Source organism: Phascolarctos cinereus, unplaced genomic scaffold, assembly GCF_003287225.1.
Source record: "Phascolarctos cinereus isolate Bilbo 61053 unplaced genomic scaffold, phaCin_HiC Scaffold_726;HRSCAF=1367, whole genome shotgun sequence".
NCBI lineage: Eukaryota > Metazoa > Chordata > Mammalia > Diprotodontia > Phascolarctidae > Phascolarctos > Phascolarctos cinereus.
Genome location: NW_027556098.1, coordinates 28,099,495 through 28,120,836, shown reverse-complemented (window position 1 = coordinate 28,120,836; position 21,342 = coordinate 28,099,495). Strand labels below are relative to the sequence as shown.

The following is a 21,342-nucleotide window of genomic DNA, read 5'->3' as shown; positions in this document are numbered from 1 at the left end:
TTTTTTATTATGAGCTTGAATGTCAACAAAAGAATATCACAATACACAAAGAACAAGGGAAAAAAAGGATTGTATATGACATACTTTTAAAAAGAAACACTTTGTCAAATAATGTGTGCGTTAGAGCAAAAACAAAGATGATGATGATTTCCTGAGTCAGAGAAATGAGACTACATCTTTGTGATGAATAGATGGGCATAAGCCAGAGAGGCCTGAACATATCTGTTTATACATCAGCAGTTAGTGATGAAATATTTATAAGGTTTAATTGACGGGAGATTTAATACAAGTTGGCATGTATACAATAGCCCACACTACTGAAGTGCCCATACAGGAAACTCTTCAAAAAGGGAAAAGACGGTAAGCTGAACACCAATGATGACCTAATCACTAGCTTTTAAAAAGCAGCTTCAAGTCCATACCAGCAGAGCCCATCATATCTTTTTCTTCCAAAGAGAAAGCGGCTGTCAAAGAGGAGGCTCTGGGGAAATTAAGGTGCTTTTCACATATTAATGTGGTTTTCACTGTCTGAACCTCAATTTTATTGCAAAAATGAACTTGAGAGAAGCAGTGTGGCAAGTGGATAAAAGTTGGTCTTAAGGAGAGACAGCTTAGAGAGCCAGGAAGACCTGGGATTCTAGTGCTGCCTCTGAAACATATTGGCTTTGTGACCCAGAGCAAGTCACTTCAACTTTCAGGTTCTAGGCAACATTTTCAAGTTGCGGAAAAAGTGTCAAGCTGTATTGGTAGAAGGAGCATCCTCACCTGGGAGTTCCTTATACCAGTGAAACCTCAGGTCTGGTTCTCTGTCTCTATGAATTTGATTATATGTACATACATACACATATACATATACATACACCATATACACATATATGTACACACACCATATACAAGTATACATACGTATGCCTATACACCATATACATACATATGTGTATATACCTATATATACCACATATACATATATGCATACACACATAACTATACATACATATAGCTATACACATTATACATACATATGTATATATACCTATACATACTATATACATATACATATATGTATACATATACATATATGTATACATATACATAACTATACACATATATCCTACATATACATGTGCATGCATATGCACATACATGTACACACACATATATACCTATACGCACATGTATGTATATGTGTAAACATATATATTTTAACACTCCACATTCATTAACAAATCTCAGCTGAATGCGTAACAAATGCTCTTTTCAGGTGGAGAAAGAATTTTCTATAAAGTAATGAGTATTTCTCATATATAGTCATGTGAAGGGCCACAGAGTTGCAGAAGGAACATGGCTGACCCCTAATAGATGAGAGATTATTTTTTAAAAGTCCACATGACACAGAACATCTACAGAAGTTGGCAACAACGGAGTTAAGTTTGCTCAAAGCCAGCAACTGCTCTGCCAACAGAACTGGTTGGATATGCAGGTGCTCCTCAATCCACAAGAATGCTGTTGAGCTCTGCTGGCAGCCAACAGCTTACATCCTGAGGGGGGTGGCTAAGAAGGACTTCCTTTAGCCCTTTGCCAGAAAAGACTGATAAAAACAAGGCCTAGGTCTGTTCCTCCAAGAGATCCTTGTGAAGGAAATTCTCCAATCTTGTATATAGGCTTTAGAGTTAGGAAACAGGAAAAAAGTCACAGACATTCCACACCAACTCAGCTCCCTTTCCCCTCTAACCTCTTATCAAACCCTTCCCTCAAGAAAAGGTTGTGTGGTGAAGTGAGTAGAACTAGGAGAACATTGTACACAGTAACAGCAGTATTGTATAATCAAGAACTGTGTATGACTTAGCTATTCTCAGCAATACAATGATCCAAGACAATCTCAAAGGACTTGTGATGTAAAATGCCACCCCATTTCTACAGAAAGAACTGATGGAGTCTGAATGCAGATTGAAGCATATTTTTTAAAACTTTAATTATTCTTGGGGTTTTTTTTTGATCTGCATTTTCTTTTGTAACATGTCTAATATGGAAATGACTGCATGACTGCACTTGTATAATCTATATCAAATTGCTTGCCTTCTCAAGGAGGAGGGAGACAAGAAAGGGAGGAAGAGAATTTGGAACTCAAAATTTTTAAGAATGAATGTTAAAAATTTTTATTTACATGTAATTAGAGAAGAAAATCCACAAAAAAAGAAAAGTTTGTGTGTAAAAAAATAGCTTCAACTCAACTTTCCACAATTTCCACCATCACCTCACTATAGGAATAATCACATTTCAGGTTATGTGGGTGAAATACACTGTCGATCACAGCTGCATTTACTGAGTAATCACTGGGTGGTATGGAAGAACATAAGAGAAATAAGACCACTTGGAAGTAGATTTTTGCCAGAGATATTACATGCTTCAAATTATTAAAACCTCTTACCTTCTTTAAACTATATCCAGCATGGAAAATAATTGGAGGCAGCAAAATATTGAAAAATACTTCTGGATCAAAAGTTACCTAAAAAGGTTTAAAAAAAAAAGAAATTCATTTTTCATTAAAACATTTGATGTTATGATTCATTTAATATTTCCACAAATATTCAATAATGATTTTCAAGGTACTGAGAATATAGAGCATTAATGTGGACAACCACTGACTTGAACAAGAAAGCAGCCATCCGAGAACATTCAGAGCAGCTAGATAAGCTCTCTTGTCCTTCTTATGTCTTTAGATATAAATAGAACAGGAATAGAAATTCCTGAAGCATCACTTTAGTATTTAACAAGGCATGATGATTAGATTCAATTTTGACAATTCATTGAAAGTGCTTTACCAAAGTTTCCACACATAAGACACTAAACAAACCATTAGATCTTATATTGGTCCAAATATAGGTTACCCCCAACACGTATGCTTGCTCCATTATATCTGTTCCAAATTTGCTCCTAAGTCTCTGGATTTCTCCTCTATTTTCCAGCAGCCTACTCACCCTGAAAAATGTCTGTCTCTGTGGCCTTCTAACCATGAAAGATCCCACCACCTTTCTGGCCACCTCCTAAGCCTGGGTATTTCCCCCTGGAACCTCTATTTTGAGTAGGTGCCCAAGCCACTCTTTCATTCTTCTCTGTGTTCTTAAGGACTCTTCCATCACGATCTCATACACCCTCCTTTCCCACCTCTTCAGCTTCCTTTTCTGTTGTGCTCCCCCCACTGAAATTCAAGTTTCGTGAGATGAAGGGCTGTTTTTCCTTTTCTTGCATTTGTTGCATCCCCAGTGGTTAGAACAGGAAACAGGAAGAACTTCATAAATGTTTGACCTGATTTGTTGATTTTGAAAGGAAAAATGATTATATATAGGCAAACATGGAGCATTTCAAAAAATGCCACCAATTATAAGTTGCAACAAGGTTTTATACAGACCTGCCGAGGTGGGGAAAGCATGGCACCTTATTTAGAGCACTGCAATATAACCAAAAAAAGGGAATAAGCATTTATATAGCTCCTGCTATGCACCAGACTCTGTGAGCTTTTTAAATATTATCTCATTTAATCCTCACAACAACCGCGCAAAGTAGGTGCTGTTATTTACTCATTTTACACATGAAGAAACTGAGGCAAACAGATTAAGTAAGTTGCCAAGGGTCACACCACTAGTAAATGTCTGAGGCTCAGCTCTTCCTGACTCTAGCTCCAGGACACTATCCACTGCACCCTCAAACACCAGAAGTGATCATCCGAACAATCACCACAGATCACAGAGGCCCCCACTAAACAGCTGTTTTCTGAGTGGGGAGTCTTTTGACTCTATATTTGTGGGTGTCTTTACAGTACCTAGATTACAGTTGTTTGTGGCAACTATTAATGTCATCCCAATTGGCAACTCAAAATGGATTGAAATTACTGAGTTATTTGAAATGGAAAACTCACTCAAGAACCACTGGAAAGCAATGCCTTCTTATTATATCCAGCAAAGGTTTGCATACTTTCCAAGCTTGCTTAAATCTTCTGAGTATGCAGACTAATTTCCACCTCTATACACAATTATTTTCCTTTTAGAAACTGGAAGTTTAAATTTATTAAGCTGAGAAACTATAGAATTAATTCACATTAGACACTCCTCCATTTCATTTGAAGTGTCATTTTTGTCCATACATAATTTGGTAAAAATAATTTCTAATAATTTCCTTTGCTACTTTTTCATTTGTTGTGATTTCTCCTTTTTTTGTTTTCGATGCTGCAGTCTGGGTTTCACTCTTTCTTTTGACTAGACTAACGGATTATCCATTTTACAGGGTTTTTAAAAACAGTTTCAAGATTTATTTATTAATTCAATGTTGTTTTTTCTTCCAGTTTTGTTCATCTTTTCCTTGATTTTTAAAATTTCTATTCTGGTTTTTAGTGGGAAGGTTTTTTTTTAATGTGTTGGTTTTCTCAGTTCATTCACTTTAGTCTTTATCTTTGCACTCTACCTTTGGGGATGCTTAAGGCAAAAGGTGGTTTCATCCATGTGGTCCCATACCTCAGGTGAAGATTAACTACTCTGCTCTTGGGCACTTGTCAACTCCCAGCTGCAAAGCTGTAACTGGGAATCAAGCCTTGGTCTGGGGAAAATTCCCTGAATTCCATTATTCTACTCTGATTCGCTCTCTCTGCTTTAGTTGTACATATATAAGATTCCCCTACCCCCTTACTCAATAAAAATCCATTGGCTTGCTATCAATACCAAATAAACTCTAGTGGCTTGCTATGAGATCAAATATGAGGTCCTTTTTCTGGCATTTTAAAAGCTTCGTAACTTGGCCCCTTCCTACTTCTCCAGTTTTCCTATGCTTAATCCTGCAGTCTATGAACCAACTATTCTAGTCTTCTTACTTTTCTTGATCATGACACTCCAATCTCCCATTTCCATAATTTTGCACTGACTGTCCCTTGTCCCTCATGCCTGGAATGCTCTTCCTCTTCACCTGTGTTTCTCAGCTTCCCTAGCTTCCTTCAAAATTCAGCTCAAATTATTAATATCATCTGAATCTAAAATCTTATAGTATCACAAGCTAAAAGAGGATTAATCATCTTGAACACTTGATACTGATGAAAGACCTCTTTCTCATAGCAGTTCAGTTGAGTCTTGGGCTAAAAATAGTGGGGTTTGACACAGAGGGCAAGTATATTTGAGTCATGCATCTTTGACTGTATTCCAAAGTTTAAATGATCCCAGGAATTCATGCCCAAACCAAAAGAGACAATGTAGATAGCAGAAATAGCGTTGGGCCAACAGTTGGGAAGAACTAGGCTTAAAATATTTATTATTTGAGTGACACCCTGTGCATGTAACTTAACCTCTCTTGGCCTAGGTAACATTGTTTAAAAATGGGAATAGTAACTGTAATACTCACCTCACAGGACTATTTAGGGTCAATGTAAATGGAACACTTTGAAAACCTTACAGTACTACATAAGTGATAGTTTTTTAATTGTTTTTATAATTCAATATCAACTTGGAAGGAAGTCTCTAGTTGAACATCGAGGGGATCTGTGCTTGTCCCTAGGTTTCTAACATTTTTTAACCAGTGACCTGGATATAGGAAGAGATTGCATGCTTATCAAAAATGTCCATGACACAAAACTGGGTGGCACAGAATTCACATTGAATCAGAATGAAAAAGATGAAATTAAATAGTGATTCCTCACATTTGGATTCCTAAAATCAATTTCACATGTCCAAGAGGCAGACAGCTGTTGGTCTGAGGAAGATTCAGAGGTCTCAGTGGACTCAATGAGTCAAAAATGTGATGCAAGGCATCATCTCCAGTATGGATGGACTATGTTTTCCTTTTGTCAGACACTTCAGCAGCACTAAAGTTTCGGACATTACATTTTAAAAAGAACATTTCCTAAAGCTGGAAAGTATCCACACAACCAGGCAACCATGATGATCAAGGATCTTGAGTTCATGGCATACAAGGAATTGTGGATGTTTACCCTGGAGAAAAAACGGGGGGGGGGGGGTTAGAGTGGGGGAGGGGAGGCAGGAAGACAAGGACATGGTGTCTGTATTCAAGTGTTTCAAAGGCTGTCATGAGGAAGAGGGACGAAACTTGTTTTGTTTGATGCCCAGAGGACAGAAGTAGCAACGCTTCCAAAAGCTGCAAAGAAGCAAACTGAGGCTTGATAGAAGGAAGACCTTCCACACAACTACAGCTGCCCAAAGGGGGAATGCGCTGCTTCAGAAAGTACTGGGTTTTACTTTAAGTGGAGGCCAGATGACACCGGCAGGGGGGAATTCCTGTTCAGGGATGGGTCAGCCTAGATGGCCTCAGAGGCCCTTCCAACTCTGAAATTCTATGACTCTGAGAAGAACAGAAGCTTATGGATCATCGCATCCAAATTTGACAGGAGTCACAGAGCTGGCTAGTTAGTTTAGTTATTTTTTATTATTGTTCAGTGGTTTCAGTTGTGTCCAACTCTTCACGACCCCATTTGGGATTCTTTTGGCAAAGATGTTAGAGTGGTTTGCCATTTCCTTCTCCAGCTCATTTTACAGCGAGGAAACTGAGGCAAACAGGGTTAAGAGACTTGCCCAGGGTCACACAGCTAGGAAGTGTCCAAGGCCAAGTCTGAACTCAGGTCTTTCTGACTCTATTCACCACTTAGCTGCCCCAATATTAATACAGTGTTTTCAAGTGGTCAAAGAGATTTAGAAGTATGACTTTGTTTCACCCTCACAACAACCTTGGAAGATAGGTACTTTTATTATTCCCCATTTTATAGGTGAGAAAAAATTGGAGCTGGGGGAAAGAAGTGATTCACCTAAAGTCAAGGAGCTAGTTGGTGTCAGAGGCTGGATTTGAATAAAGGATTTGACTCTAAGTCCAGCACTTCGTTATCCACTGTGCCTGTATGCAGTAGAAACTATTTATGTGGCATAATATGGACTGGCTCTGACTCCAATTCATCTTCATCACCACCCCTCTCCCCCATGTCCAACTGCCCACCAAACATCTCCAATTAAATGACCCCAGAGGCAGTGGTGTGGTGGAGCCGGTTTGTATTGATAGAATAGATGGTTAAAATTTCAGCATGAGTATTTATTCCCTGGAAATCAGTAAATACTACCAATCAGAGCTTGATTTATTATTTTATTGATTATCTAGACTTAAGAAAGTAATGGTGAAAATGTTAATAACGAAGATTAAAACTAAATAGTGTATTGTTTACACTTTTCCCCAGGAGAGGCAATTATGAAACATTTACTAGCGCCTGCTCATATGCATCTCAACATGGACATATCCAGCAAAAAAAACCATCTCCACATCCTCATCTCCAACCATCCCTCTTCCTAATGTCCCTATTCATTCTTCCATTTCCCCAAGTCTGAAGGCTTAGGGGTCATCCTCTTCTCTTTCCCTTATACCCCTACATCCATTAGTAGCTAAGTCCTGTCAAATCTGGGGGCAGCTAGGTGGCACCGTGGATAGAGTGCTGGGCCCAGAGTCAGGAAAACTCATCTTCCTGTGTTTAAACCTGGCCTCAGACATTTACTAGCTGTGTGACCCTGCGTAAGTCACTTAACCTTGCTTGCCTCAGTTTCCTCATCTGTAAAATGAGCTGGAGAAGGAAATGACAAATGACTCCAGCATCTTTGCCAAGAAAACCCCAAAAGGGATCATGAAGAGTCAGACATGACTGAACAACAGCAACATTACTCTAATCACACCTTACCTCTACTACAATAGCTTCCTAATTAGTCTTTCACTTTTCCAATATATCAACCACAAAGATGCCAAAATGATATTCCTAAATCACAGGTCTGACCATGTCATCTGTCTACTTTTAAGTAGACTCCCTACTAGGCTCCCTACTGACTCCAAATCAACACAAATGCTTCTGTCTGACACCTAAAGCGCTTCCAAATCTGGCTCCACTACTTTTCTGGACTTACTGCATGTGACTCCCCTTCATGGCCTCTACATTCATGTCAGGCTTGCCTAGCTCCTCATTCATGACATTCTGTCTCCCATCTCCACATCTTTGCCCAGGCTGTGTCCCTCATGCCAGGAATGCATTCCTTTCTCAACTCCACCTCTTAGCTGAATTTTCTTCAAAGCTCAGTTTCAGCCTTTCTTGGTTTTCCCAGCTGCTAGTGTCTCATCCAAATCACCTTCTATATATTTTGTATTTACTTATATGACTTAATTTGCTATAAGTTACTACTTCTTATTTTGTATTTACTGATGTCATGGTCTGCCCTAATAGAACCGAAGCTGCTGGTGAGTAGAGGATTTTTTTTTACCCTAGTATCCCTACTTAATCTACCACAATGCTTGAAACAGAAACGACTCTGCCCATTGACTGATGATACTTCTGTCCCAAAAACACCAAGGGGATGCCAGGAAAGCAATAAAGGAATGGATCTAGGTCTCTTGGATATAAGTTGAAGCTCAACCTGGTTGTCTCAACAGTTACTCAGCTTTTATATACATACCAATGGAACTCCATATTTAGCTCTCCTAACTTGGTTTCGGACTTCAGAACAGTGCGCTTATTCCCACTAACTTATACATTTTCAAGTTGCTTTTAGTTGTATAATGTAATTTGTAACTCAAAACAGTCACATGAATAACGTGAAGGTTACCTTTGACTGTAAAACACCATGTAATTATATTCATGTGCATGTGTATGTTACATAATTAAAATTTTTTAAATCTAAATTTGTTCTTTCGTTCATGTAGGGAACTCCTGGTGATGAAACTCCCTCTTCCATTATCGATGGGATTTTCACTGCTGTAAAATTTATTGTCTTAGAATTTGCTTGGTGCACTGAGATTCAACCACTAGCCCCCCAGTTAATCAAATGAGCACTTATTAGGGTTAACTACTAGCTGGAGACAGTGCTAAAAGCACATGATAACAAGAGGAGCAAGGGAGGGAGGAAGTGAGCAAGCATTTATTAAGTATCTGTTATGTGCTGGATTTGCATCCCATTTACAACAGAAGAAATTGAAGCAGACAGAGGTTAAGTCATTTGCTGAGGGTCACTGAGTTCAGATTTGAAATCATGTCCTTCCTGACTAGCTGGGTAACTAGGTGGCACAGTGGATAGAACGTCAGGACTGGAGTCAGGAGGACCTGAATTCAAGTCCAGCCTCAGACACTTAACTAGCTGTGTGACCCTGGACAAGTTACTTAACTGTTTGCTTCAGTTTTCTCATCTGTAAAATGAGCTGGAGAAGAAAAAGGCAAACCATTTCAGGATTTTTGTCAAGAAAACCCCAAATGGGGTCATGAAGAATTAGACACAACTGAAATGACTGACAACTTCCTGATTCCAGACCAGGGGCCCTATGCATTCATTGTACCATGTAAGTGCCTCTTCTACCAAGATGGGCAAACACACACACACACACACACACACACCCCAAAACAAAAAACCCGCCCTCAAGTATGTTATACATCAATAAGAGGAAAAATAGCTAGTATGTGTCAGACCCAAGGCTTGAACTCAGATTCTTTTGGTTATAAGGCTGGTTCTCTACTGTCATGTAACCTTGCTTCTCAAGTAATGCCAACCAAATATGTAACTATGCCTAGATCTAGATTCTATTACATATAACTCAAATGCTAAAAAAAAAAAAGCAATGAGTACAATAGGTTTTAGGAAGATTAGCACTGAGCTATCTTACTTTAAGAAAGCCCAAGACCCTTTCCTCCAACCTCTTTCTACATAATGCAGGAAAGAAGTAAAGTGTTTTACACATTTAAATATCTTAAACAATAAGAATGCATATTTACACAAAGGCTTGTACTGTTCTCCCAAAGTACATTGGTTAAATTACCTCTCTGTTGGATATTCTCTCTCCCCCTCAACTCCTGATCAATTCATATTCAAAACACAAGATTTTAATTACTGAAAGAACTTTCTAAAAAAAAAATTCCAGCATCTTTGTGAATCCTCTCTATAAATCCCACTAACACAAAAATGTCATGTGTATACACACACACACACAAATGCACACCAACAAAATTTGTTGTTGTTGCTCAGTTGTGTCTGACTTTTCATGACCCCATTTGGGGTTTTCTTGGAAGAGATACTGGGGTGGTTTGTCATGTCCTTCTTTAGCTTGTTTATAGATAAGGAAACTGAGACAAACTGCCTACAGTCACACAGCTAGTAAGTGTTTAAGAATGGATTTGAATTCAGATCTTCCTGATTCCAGGCCCAGCTCTCTATTCACTGTGCCACCTAGCTGCCTGCAAAAATCCCAAAACACACATCCTCCTTCTGTTGCCTGTTTTACCACAAAGAATTATGCCCTCCCCACTTCCAACTAGATTACTTCTTTCCCCTACAACAAGTACAATTTGTCAGGGCCTTGTGACCTCTGACAAGTGTGGGAACAATAAATAACAGGGAATGGTGGATGAAATGTCTTCAAAAATACAGCTGTTATTGACTCTGAGACAGACATCATGATCATTGACCAACCCCTCAGGATTCTCCATGCCTAAGACCTCAGGCAGTATCACAACATGGCCTGGGCATACAAAACGTCCCCAGGGTCACACATAGCAGCCAGGGACCCAAACAAAAACACTCAATATTAGAACACAGCCATACTGTGCCATGAATAGATCTCACATGGCTCCCTCATTCTCCCTCCTTCAAAAATAATCAGCTCTACAACAGCAGCATTTAATAGGCTAACATAAATTCTAAATGAGCCCTGACTTTCTCAGCTTGTATGTATTGACTTCAGCCTCTGTACCCTCCTCAGGGGTGTGGGCAGCAGCTTCTGCCTTCCCACTCCCAAGACTCAATAGCCTTGCCTTCCTTATTGTGGTGTCATAATCAATAACAACACTTCCCAAGAGTCATTTAAATAGATGCATTACTCAAACTAGCATAAAAATTCAACATCTGTTCCTTGTTACATATAGAAAGGAAAGACTAAAAAACTGAGTTCATAGAACTCCCAGGTGAGTAGCTTTCTCCTTAAAAACAAACAAGATAAAAGCACTGTATATAGTTTATTGATTTTTTTTCCACTGGAAGGACTATTTAGTGCTATTTTTTTAAGATCAAAGGACCAATTACTACCAGAATACAATATGACATAACTTAAACTTATCTTCATAGGTACTTTATTCATTAGCTAGCACAGTGCCTTACAGAAAGCAATTATTTTATGTTTTTAAGTCAGGTGGTCAAAAAGTATTTATTAAGAATACCTTACTGTGTTCCAGGTACTGTACTAAACACTGGGGATAAAAAGGTACAAACATGGTCCAAAAACTGGTCTTTGCCTTCAAAGAACTCACATTCTAACATTATTCTAAGAAGGGTCCCACAAATGTCACCAGATGACACAAATATAGGTTGAGAACCGCTGGTTTAAGGGGATCTAAGAAGAGGGACCAGGCTGCCTCTGCTGTTTCCTCTCCATAGCTAAGATGAGACTTTGAGCATTCTTGACCACTAGAGAATTCATGCTCTGGTTGGGGGTAGGGAGGAGAAACACAACTTTATATATAAAGCAGTGGACCCTGTTTTACCATATCTCTATCTCTTGCTTCCCCTAATAATCATTAATGTAGGGAAACAAAAAACAAAAACATTCTTCCCTCAGAATGACTCAGCCACTTATAACATTAACTGAAAAAATGTAGGGGTGGGGGGTGGAGAGGCCAAGGGGGAATGTTTGGGTTAAGACTATAATACAACAAATTCTCTACTTTCATTTATACCAAAGACTTAGCTGACATTAAGCCATTGACATCAACCACCTACAGTGTTTCTCCTGGAGCATCTTGCAAACATTAGAGAGGGATAGAAAGTGGTCCTAGAAATAATTTAGTCCAATCTCCTTTCTATAGACAAGAAAAAAGAGGTGCAGAAGTAAAGGGATGTACTCAAGCTTAAGGCAGAACTGAGACTAGAATTTAATTCACATAATTTTCAATCCAGTGTTCTTTCCATGGCAAATTTTTATATTGTTGAATGAATTTGCTGAATAAAGGAAAGAATAAAGATAAGGTTAGATCTATGATTTCATTGATATAGGGAACTCCTGATGAATAACTCCCTTTAACAATGTGGACTGTCCCTTTCTCTGCAATTCACAACCTTACAGAGATGTTCAAGAGCACTGAGAAGTACCAAGTGTCACATGACATGCCAAGGGACACAAAGCCCATGTAGGTCAGACGCAAGATATGAACCCCGGATTTCTGGGCTCTCAGGCTGACTCTTTATCTACTATGCCTTGATGCCTCCAAAAGAATGAATGAATGAATGACAAAAACCAAAAATCTTAATGTTCCAACTTCAAGTACCACAATTTAATTTCAGTAATCAAGTAAAAGCAATTTAATCTCATTCTCCTGGACAGAAATTCTTAACGGCAAATCTGCATCTTGGAGTCAGATTTAGAAGGGAGAAGAGGAGAAATAGAGAGAGAAACAAAAAGAAACAAAGAAAGAGAGAGGGAGGGAGGAAGGGAAGAAAGAGGGAAGAATGGAAGGGAGAAGAAAAGGGAGGAGGCAAAAAAGGAAAAGAAAAAAAGAAAGGAGAGATGGAAGGGAGGAGGCAAGAGAAAAGAAGGGAAGGGAAGGGAATGGAATAAAGGAAGGAAGGAAAGAAGGGAGGAAGGACAGCAAATAGGAAGTGACGGACTGACTTAGGATAGAGTCTGTAGAATTAGTATCCATACCAGACTACAGGTTAAGAAAAGGTTCAAATGTATAGGTGCTAGCTTTCTCATCAGCACTTAACAAGACTACTGAGACAGCATAGCACAGTAGAAAGAGTATTGGATTTGGAGTCAGAACACCTAAGTTCAAATCTTGGCTCTGCTAATTACTACTTGTGTGAACTTTGGCAAGGCACTTAACCTCTGTGGGCCTCAATTCTTCAACTGCAGTTGGATAGAAGGCTGGACCTAGAGTAAGGAAGACCTGAGTTGTAGTAGTAGTAGCAGCAGCAGCAATAATAATAATAATTATTATTATAAAAGAAGAAATGAGGGGGTTCCATTAGATGTCCTCTAAGTTCTCTTTCAACTTTTAAATTTTGACCCCATGACCCTAAATCTGAGGTTGGAAAAGCATGGCTACTGCATCTGAAGGTGATTCCATCCCACTTAGAAAAAGGCAAGAATCAATCACAACAGTGAAGGTTTGCCAAGTCCAACTGACCTTTCTCAGCATGTCATTCTGCTCAACGTTGTTGATCTTTCCGGGGCTAATTTCTCCTTTTAATGTATACTCAAAGAACTTCCCACTGACATTGACCAGCAGAGTGCTGAATGGCCTATCTTCTTGAGAACAGCTGAGAGACTTATCATGGCCACTGGTAGCAGGAATGCCGTACCGTAGGATCACCCCAACAATGAGTCCTGAAATATAAGAAGGGGGAAAACATATTCAGAGTTAGGCAGCAGAGAAACATCCTATTTGCAAGAGAACACATTCAAATATTGAGTATGTACTTCAGGATAAAATCCAATTTAAGGGCAACAGTTCAGTCTCAGTCAACAAGCATTTATCAACTGCCTACTGTGTACCAGGGCATAGGATTACCATAATTCAACAAAGTTCTTTGGATGTCTCTTAGACACACTTCTACCTTGACTACATTATATTTGTGCATATATAACACACACATTTTATCCCCTCTTCTACTAGCTGAAAAATTCCTTGAAGCTCCCACCACACACAGCGTTTGATATACAACTGACACCAGTCAATATTGGCTGAATCGCCTTCAATACCAATTCCTAGTTAATATCTGCCAAATCACACAACAGGTGCCATTTGTAAGCTAATCAAATAGTACATTTTAACAAGGCTAGGAAAGAAAAGTGCTTCCATTTCTTTCTCTCATTTGGAAGTCTCTGTTTCTATTCTGTGGAGAATAGGAAGGCTGAAGGAAGTGAAACAGTCTCAGTTGTGCCAAGATTGCTCAGGCCAGCAGCAACCAAATGACACTTCTATTCCCACTGGCAACACTCCTCCAAGATACTCATGTCACCACCTGACAACTTGGACTATGCCCTCACATTTTTAATTGTCACCAACGTCCTTTATATTGGTCACACTCCAGAGGAAAACAAGAAACAACCTCATTTTTCTCAAACCACTTCAAACCTTGGAGCTCAGGAAAAAAAGCATTAATTACACAGCTTAGTGAACCCAACCATTAACTTTCTTCTTCAGAAGATGTTACATAATTTGGCAGTCATAATGGTAGAACTATGCAACTATCTACTTGGAGCCATCCATTGCTACTCCCCAGCTTTCCACATTTTCATTTTAATTCCAAGTAGGATGTACTTCCTTTAAGGAAAGATGGTGGAAAAATAAAATAAATGGATAAAAATGTAAAATAAAATAAAATAAAAAAGAGTACAATTCTGAGGTGGGTACCCGCTGCTCAACAATTCACAGATGAATCAAGTACAGAAGCAATGCAAAGATTAAGTATGGAGAAACATAAATAGCCACCGGGTATTTTCCACAGTCATGTCTAAATGGGAAAGTTTTAGTCCTTTTAGTTTCTAATTTTGTTTTGACAATACTGAAAGGTGAGATGGCAAAAGGCCCCAATATTCTTTTAATTTTTCACAAAGATGAATGCTTAAAATGGAACATCATCCTGGGCAAGTACTGAAGAGGGCAGGATTTGGAGTCAGGAAGACATTGAGTTCAAATCTTTCCTCAGACACTCACTAGCAGTGTGACCTTGGACAAGTCACACTCTCAGCCTCAGTTCCATCATCTGCAAAATGGGGCTAATACCTCACAGTGTGTTGTTGTTGGGATCAAGTGAATTAATATGTGTAAAAATCACTTTGCAAACTTTAAAGTGCTGTACAAACGTTAACGACTGTTGCTGCCATATAATTTAATTATTTATTTAATTTAGTTATTTAATTATCACCATCATTAAAATTTTAACTGAGAATTCCTGGGATGTGTATAAGTATATTATGGAAGTGACAGGAGAGGAGGAGGCAAAACACAGAATTAAATTGAAGCTAGTAGAACTCATGAAAGTAAAATGTACTTATTACATAGGTGGTATCAAACTCAAATAGAAACAGATCCCTGCTAGCCCCATGCTGACTTAGGAAATTGCAAATTAACATTGCCTGTTTTGTATGGTATTCCTTGTTATTTTGTTAAACATTTCCCAATCACATTTTAATCAGATTCTAGCCATACTAGCGAGTTTTTTGGCAATGAGTTTCCCACCTACACTATTTTTCATTGTTCAAGTCACTCTTCCAGATGTCTCCAATACAAATAACTATTACATGATAAACTCTGGTCTGGCTGTCTATTTACATGCCGATGAGCTTCATATAATCCCCTTTTTCATTCACCATAAGGAGAGGCACCCTGTATATAGTTTAGAAAGACTTATTGGTTGCTATGAAATTTTTAGTTAGGTGGATATACAAGAAACACAATTAAATTTGCATCTGTTGCTTTTGGATACCTACCATCCTTCCAGATTAACATTTGCTGCAACAAATTTACGGAGATAGAGATTTTACCCAAAGGGATTCTAAAATTTCTGTACTTATGCTGTGGTGCCTTCCAGTCCAAGTCTTACTCATTCTTCATGACCCAAATCAACCTCTGCCTCTTTAAGGAGCTGTTCCATCCCTCAACTATGCCCATCCAAAGCTCCTCTTTCCCTTTCTGTGAAGCCCTAAAATTTAATTTACTCAATAACAGTTTCCTAATCCAGATTAAACTGTGGATCAATATTTTAACAGATCAAAAGTATTCATTGGTGTAGGTACATCCCTTCACTAATGCATATGACAACCTTCATATGCCTTCTCATCCAGGATAATTCTTGTTTGTGTTTTCCAATAAATCCTCTTTAGAGGTTCTGTGCAATGCACTAGAAGCGTTCTGATTTTTTTTTTATTGTTGTTTTTTAGTAGCTTTAGGGAATCGATTTGACACTTAGGCAATCCATTTATCTCAATATAACCAGCCTTTCTTTTCCAGTTATATTTGTCCTCCATGATGTATTTTAAACCATCTCTTGCATGCCAATCGCTGTTGGCAATATGTAGTGGCCTATTTTATGCCAGCTTTGCATCTTTCCATTGACGTTTGGATTATTTGTAATTTTTTCTTCCAAGATCATGATGTTCTATGACTCGTGGCCATGTAGCACTCCTGGGAGGGTGGTAGCAATAAAGACAATTTTGCTGCAGTAAGGAGTCTGAGACCACTGAAAGCAATGCATAATTTCACAAATGTAAGCAAGCCAAATCTGCTTCCTATCTGACTGTGGGCCCAAAACAATGTTCACCTTAAGAGCTTATCATCATAGATATACTCAACTCAGCACTTAATGTCATCCCACTTAATGTCATCATAGTTCACCTTCATTGTACATTGCTCCCTCCCCCTTTCAGTCATTGCAATCCAGTAAAAATGGTCTTCTCTCTGCTCCTCACACACACTCCATCTCCATGCTTCTCCATTGGATATTTCTCATACCTGGAATAAACTCTCTGCCCGGAATGGATTCCTTCCTCACCTCCACCTCAGACCATCCCTTTCTTCCTTCAAGACTAAGCTCAAACGCCAACTTGCCTTCACTCCCTAACTACCTTGAATTTAACTCTCTTGTATTCATTTGTATTTGTTCTCTTTATACTTATTTTGTACATGCTTCAATAGATATATGTGTCTCCTGTTAAAATGTAAGCTCCCCGAGACTAGGGATTACTTAACTCTTTGTAGTTACACCCCAGCACCTAGTGCAGTACTTGGCACATAGCAGGCACTTGACAATTGCCTTTCAATTTAGTGAATAAACAGTAGGCATTTTTAATCCACTTGGTTCTTTCCATTATGGTTGCTGGCCAATTTCTTGAGTAATCATGGATCTCACTGAGAATGCCCTATAATGTTCTGGGACTTGATGTCATCTACATAATAACAGCACAAAGCACAGCGAGGGCCTCACCGTCTTTCTTCTTTTTTCTCTCTAAACCTTACAGAGGATATTGTCAATGACTATGATAAACAACTAGAAGTTTTCCAAATAAATACAGGAGCAAAACAAGGATGCCCTCTTTCCTTCTGTTATTTGGCATACTTCTAGAAATGCTAGCAATAGTGATATGAAAAGAGAAAGAAACTCACGGCATAAGTATTGGCTAAGAGGAGTCAAAACTATCCCTATTTACTGATGATATGATGGCTTACTTAAAGTAATCCTTGACAATCAGCAAAGAAATTTAAACAATTGATTCGATAAAGTAGCATGATAAAAAAAACACACAAAAATGATATTTCTATATAACAACAACAAAATCTAGAGGGCAATATTGAAAAAGGAAGTACCATTCAAAAGAACCTCAAAATGGCATACAGTGATGAATGAACACCTTCAAACAAGCAGATATCTCCCTGTTTTATACCTCATTTGATGTCAGAAATCAGCAAACGTGGAGGTAGGAGTAGGGGTAGAGCCGAAATGAATTATTACTACAGCTATTACTATCCAGGACTCATATGAGCTAAATATATGCACAAGATCACTTTTATTTTTACAATGAAAAAATGAGTTATTGTATTTTGTGCACCTCTCAGTTTACCTGTGCAGCTGAAAAACACATGGTCTTTTATTAAGAATCCTCTCCAAAGCCTGCCCATTTCCTTCTTATACTTTCATCAAGATACATGAGCATTTCTCATCAGAATATACATGAGTATATTCCTAGATGCCTGAATATTTCCTTCTCAAAAAGGATTTATAAAGATGAGAAAGTAAGCACATGGGTTGGAGTCTTCTCAATCACCATCTTTGGAAATAATAAAACCTATGACTTATTCCACTTTTTGGAATCTTTCCCACCTTGAGATATCTTGTAAAATGTTAACTCTTAAAAGCTTTCAAGATTGTCCCTTGAAGCATAGCTCTCCTCAAAACGCACTTGGTCTTATCCAGATATTCTTCTAGATTTTCTTTTCCAAAGAGCCATTTCAACAAATCAGCTGTTGGGGTGTTCAGATTCAAATGTGGTGCCCCCCACTGTCACTGATAAAGATAGATCAATATGGAAATATATTTCCCATTTTTCTTTTCTTTGTTGTCCTCTCATTTCATCTATAAATCATCCTGAGATTAGGTTCAGTAAACCTTCTGCTAAGCTTTCTAATAGACCTGTTTTTGCTTCCACTGCTTTTCACTATTTTAAGAGACAATACTCATTGTAATCATCCACTATCCTCTATAATATATATATGTAATGTATAATATTACGTATAATATATATTATACACATAGATATAGAGTATGTATAATTGTAATACACATTATATACAATATAACATATTATATATTATACACAATTTCATATATATATATATATATATATATATACACACACACACATACATACATATATAATTTTTTTTTTTAGATTGAGTCTCACCCAGTCTAGACTATTCAGAAGCCTTGTATTGGGGCAGCTAGATAGTGCAGTGGGTAAAGCTCTGGCTTTGGAGTCAGGAGGACATGAGTTCAAAGCCAGCCTCAGACACTTGACACTTACTAGCTGTGTGACTCTGGGAGAGTCACTTAATACCGATTGCCTCACAAACAAACAAACAAACAAAACGAAGCCCTGTGTCTAAAGAGGTATATAATCAGTACAGTAGCCACTCAACTGCTGATCCTAGTACTGATCCACACGGAAGCTTTAACTTGCTCAATTTTCAGCCTTCCATAGGCAGTTTAGTGGTCCTTTGATTCTAGGGGCTCACCATATTGATTCCAGACTTAATATGGAAACCCAACTGGTTTTAGTTCTGCTGTAGTTCAGAATTCCCCAACTCCCCAGCATCATCATGTGCCATCACACTGGGCCATAATGTTTTACAAATGAATTTGTATTCTAAACCAGTGTTGCCCTTGGCTGCCATGTCCTTCCACTTGAAAAAAAAAATTAAAGAAAAGAAACCAGGAGTTATCAAGCTAAGATGGTTTCTGGGCTCTTTTGGACTATTCATTGTGGTCCCTACTTTATGTCAGTTAACCTTGGCAGGAAATGATAGGAATCAAAATTCGTATATTTGCTAACATATGAGTAATTATCTAATTTCATGGAAATTTTGACATTTACTATAGCTGAATGATGACCTGGTCACACACAGAAAGCTACTACTTACATGACTCATATCAAGAGCCTGCTGTGTGCTGTCTATTAAGAAAAAGACAATTTCATCTTCTGGGATATTGTTCGGTGCTCATTGGGTCCAGTACCTTCCAAGTCTCTTTAGGTACAAAGGTTCTGATTAGTCTACAAATATTTGACTTTTGTTGTTTTTCAAACCTGAGCCCATACTTTCTTCTCCCATGCTCACATAAGCATTAAGGTCACTAAATATTAAAATATACCACTGACTTGGAAGATTTTGTTAAGTTATTGGTAGGACTTTTCCACCTCGTAATTCACTGTAACAGATGTTGGCACATAAACTGCAATTATCTTCAGAGTGGCCTTTTTTATTTATGTTCATCATAGTCACTAAGTCACTAAGAAGATGATCAACCGACCAAGGAAATTAGATTGCTTCTTGTTTAGGGAAGCAAAATAAAACCAATTCCACAGTCTCCTTTGTTGGACTATTCAAAGACAGCCTGTGAGCCTTGGTCTCACTTTCTCCATCTGTAAAAATTAGGAGGTTGTGCTAGATGACCTCTGAAATACCTTCCAACTTGAAAGCTATGACCCCGAGGACTAAAACACTATTAGAAGATGATCCTCACCCAGAAACTCAACACTGTTAATAGAGGAGAAATGTCTCTGCAAGCAAGTTAGTATTTTCCCTTATTCAGAGAAATTATCAGGAATTCCTATCATCCTCACATCATATTTTCGTGTCTGGACTAAGATCACATCCTAACAGTGAACATAGGCAAGTCACTTTGTCTCTGGGTCTCACCTTTCTCATCTATAAAGTGGGGAGAATAATACTTATAATAATGAGAGCTTATGAGGTTGTTAGGAAGAAAATGTTTTATAAACTCAAGCAGTAAATAAATATATATATTAGCTGGTTTTTTTGAGCTGCTATTGTAATTGATCTTTCTAGTCCTTTCCAAATCTAAATTTTGATGATTTACCTATGATTTCTGTTAGATTTATAATTCATAAGCCACTTCAGACACTTAAATTTCTCTACCTCATTACCTACTTTTTAAAAAATTAATTTATTTTAACTTATCAACAATCACTTCCATAAGGTTTTGAGTTTTAAATTTTCCTTCCCCTTTCTCACCTCCTCCCTCCCCAAGACAGCGTGCAATCTGATATAGGCTATACATATACATTCCTATTAAACATATTTTCACATTAGTCATGTTGTAAGGAAGAATTAGAACCAATAGGAGGAACCACAAGAAAGAGAAAACAAAACACAACAGAAGAAAAAAAATAGCAAATAGCATGCTTCGATCTGCATTCAAACTCCATAGTTTGTTCTTTGGATGTGGATAGCATTTTCCATCATGAGACCTTTGGCGATGTCTTAGATTCTTGTATTGCTGAGAAGGGCTAAGTCTATCAATGTTAGTCATCATACAAGGTGGCTTGTTGCTGTGTACAACGTTCTTCTGGCTCTGCTCACTTCACTCAGCATCACATCATACAAGTCTTTCCAGGTTTTTCTGAAGTCAGCTGTTCATCATTTCTTACAGCACAATAGTATTCCATTACATTCATATACCACAACTTGTTCAGCCATTCCCCAATTGATGGGCATTCCCTCAATTTCCAATTCTTGGCCACCAGAGAAAGAGACAATATGAATGTTTTTGTACATGTGGGTCCTTCTCTTATTTGTATGATCTCTTTGGGATACAGCCCTAGAACTCATTATCTACTTTTGAGTATAATTTCATTAAAACAAAAATTCCAGCTAGATTCTGGTTATTTCAGGATTGTAATTCTTACAAAATGCTAAGGAATAAGAGAAGCAGATGATCATGAAGGTAGAAACATTCCCCCCTCCAAAAAACAAAAAAAAGAGAGAAAATCAGGCTGAGCCTCAAGATATTGCTAATTTCTTAATAGAATCTTTTTTGTTGTTGTTGTTCAGTCTCGTCTGATTCTTCATGACCCCATGACCTCATAGAACATCAGGCTTTTCTGTCCTTCACTATCTCTTGAAGTCTGTCCAAACTCACATTCCTTGTTTCCGTGGCACCATCTATTCTTCTCATCCTCTGCTGTCCCCTTTTCCTTTTGCTTACAATCTTTCCCAACATCAGGGTCTTCTCCAATGAATTATCTTCTCATTATTTGGCCAAAGTATTT

The 21,342-nt window shown here is 38.1% G+C and overlaps 1 protein-coding gene across 1 annotated transcript in view; it reads right to left on the bottom strand.

The window, feature by feature from the left end:
• SLC9A7 (solute carrier family 9 member A7) overlaps positions 1 to 21,342 on the bottom strand; it is a 197,785-nt gene that overhangs the window by 100,428 nt on the left and 76,015 nt on the right. Inside the window, exons 2-3 of the mRNA XM_020992885.2 lie at positions 13,181 to 13,380; positions 2,429 to 2,506 (exon numbers count right to left, since the gene is read on the bottom strand). Coding sequence (XP_020848544.1) covers positions 2,429 to 2,506; positions 13,181 to 13,380 — 278 coding nt within the window. The remainder of the gene's footprint in view (positions 1 to 2,428; positions 2,507 to 13,180; positions 13,381 to 21,342) is intronic.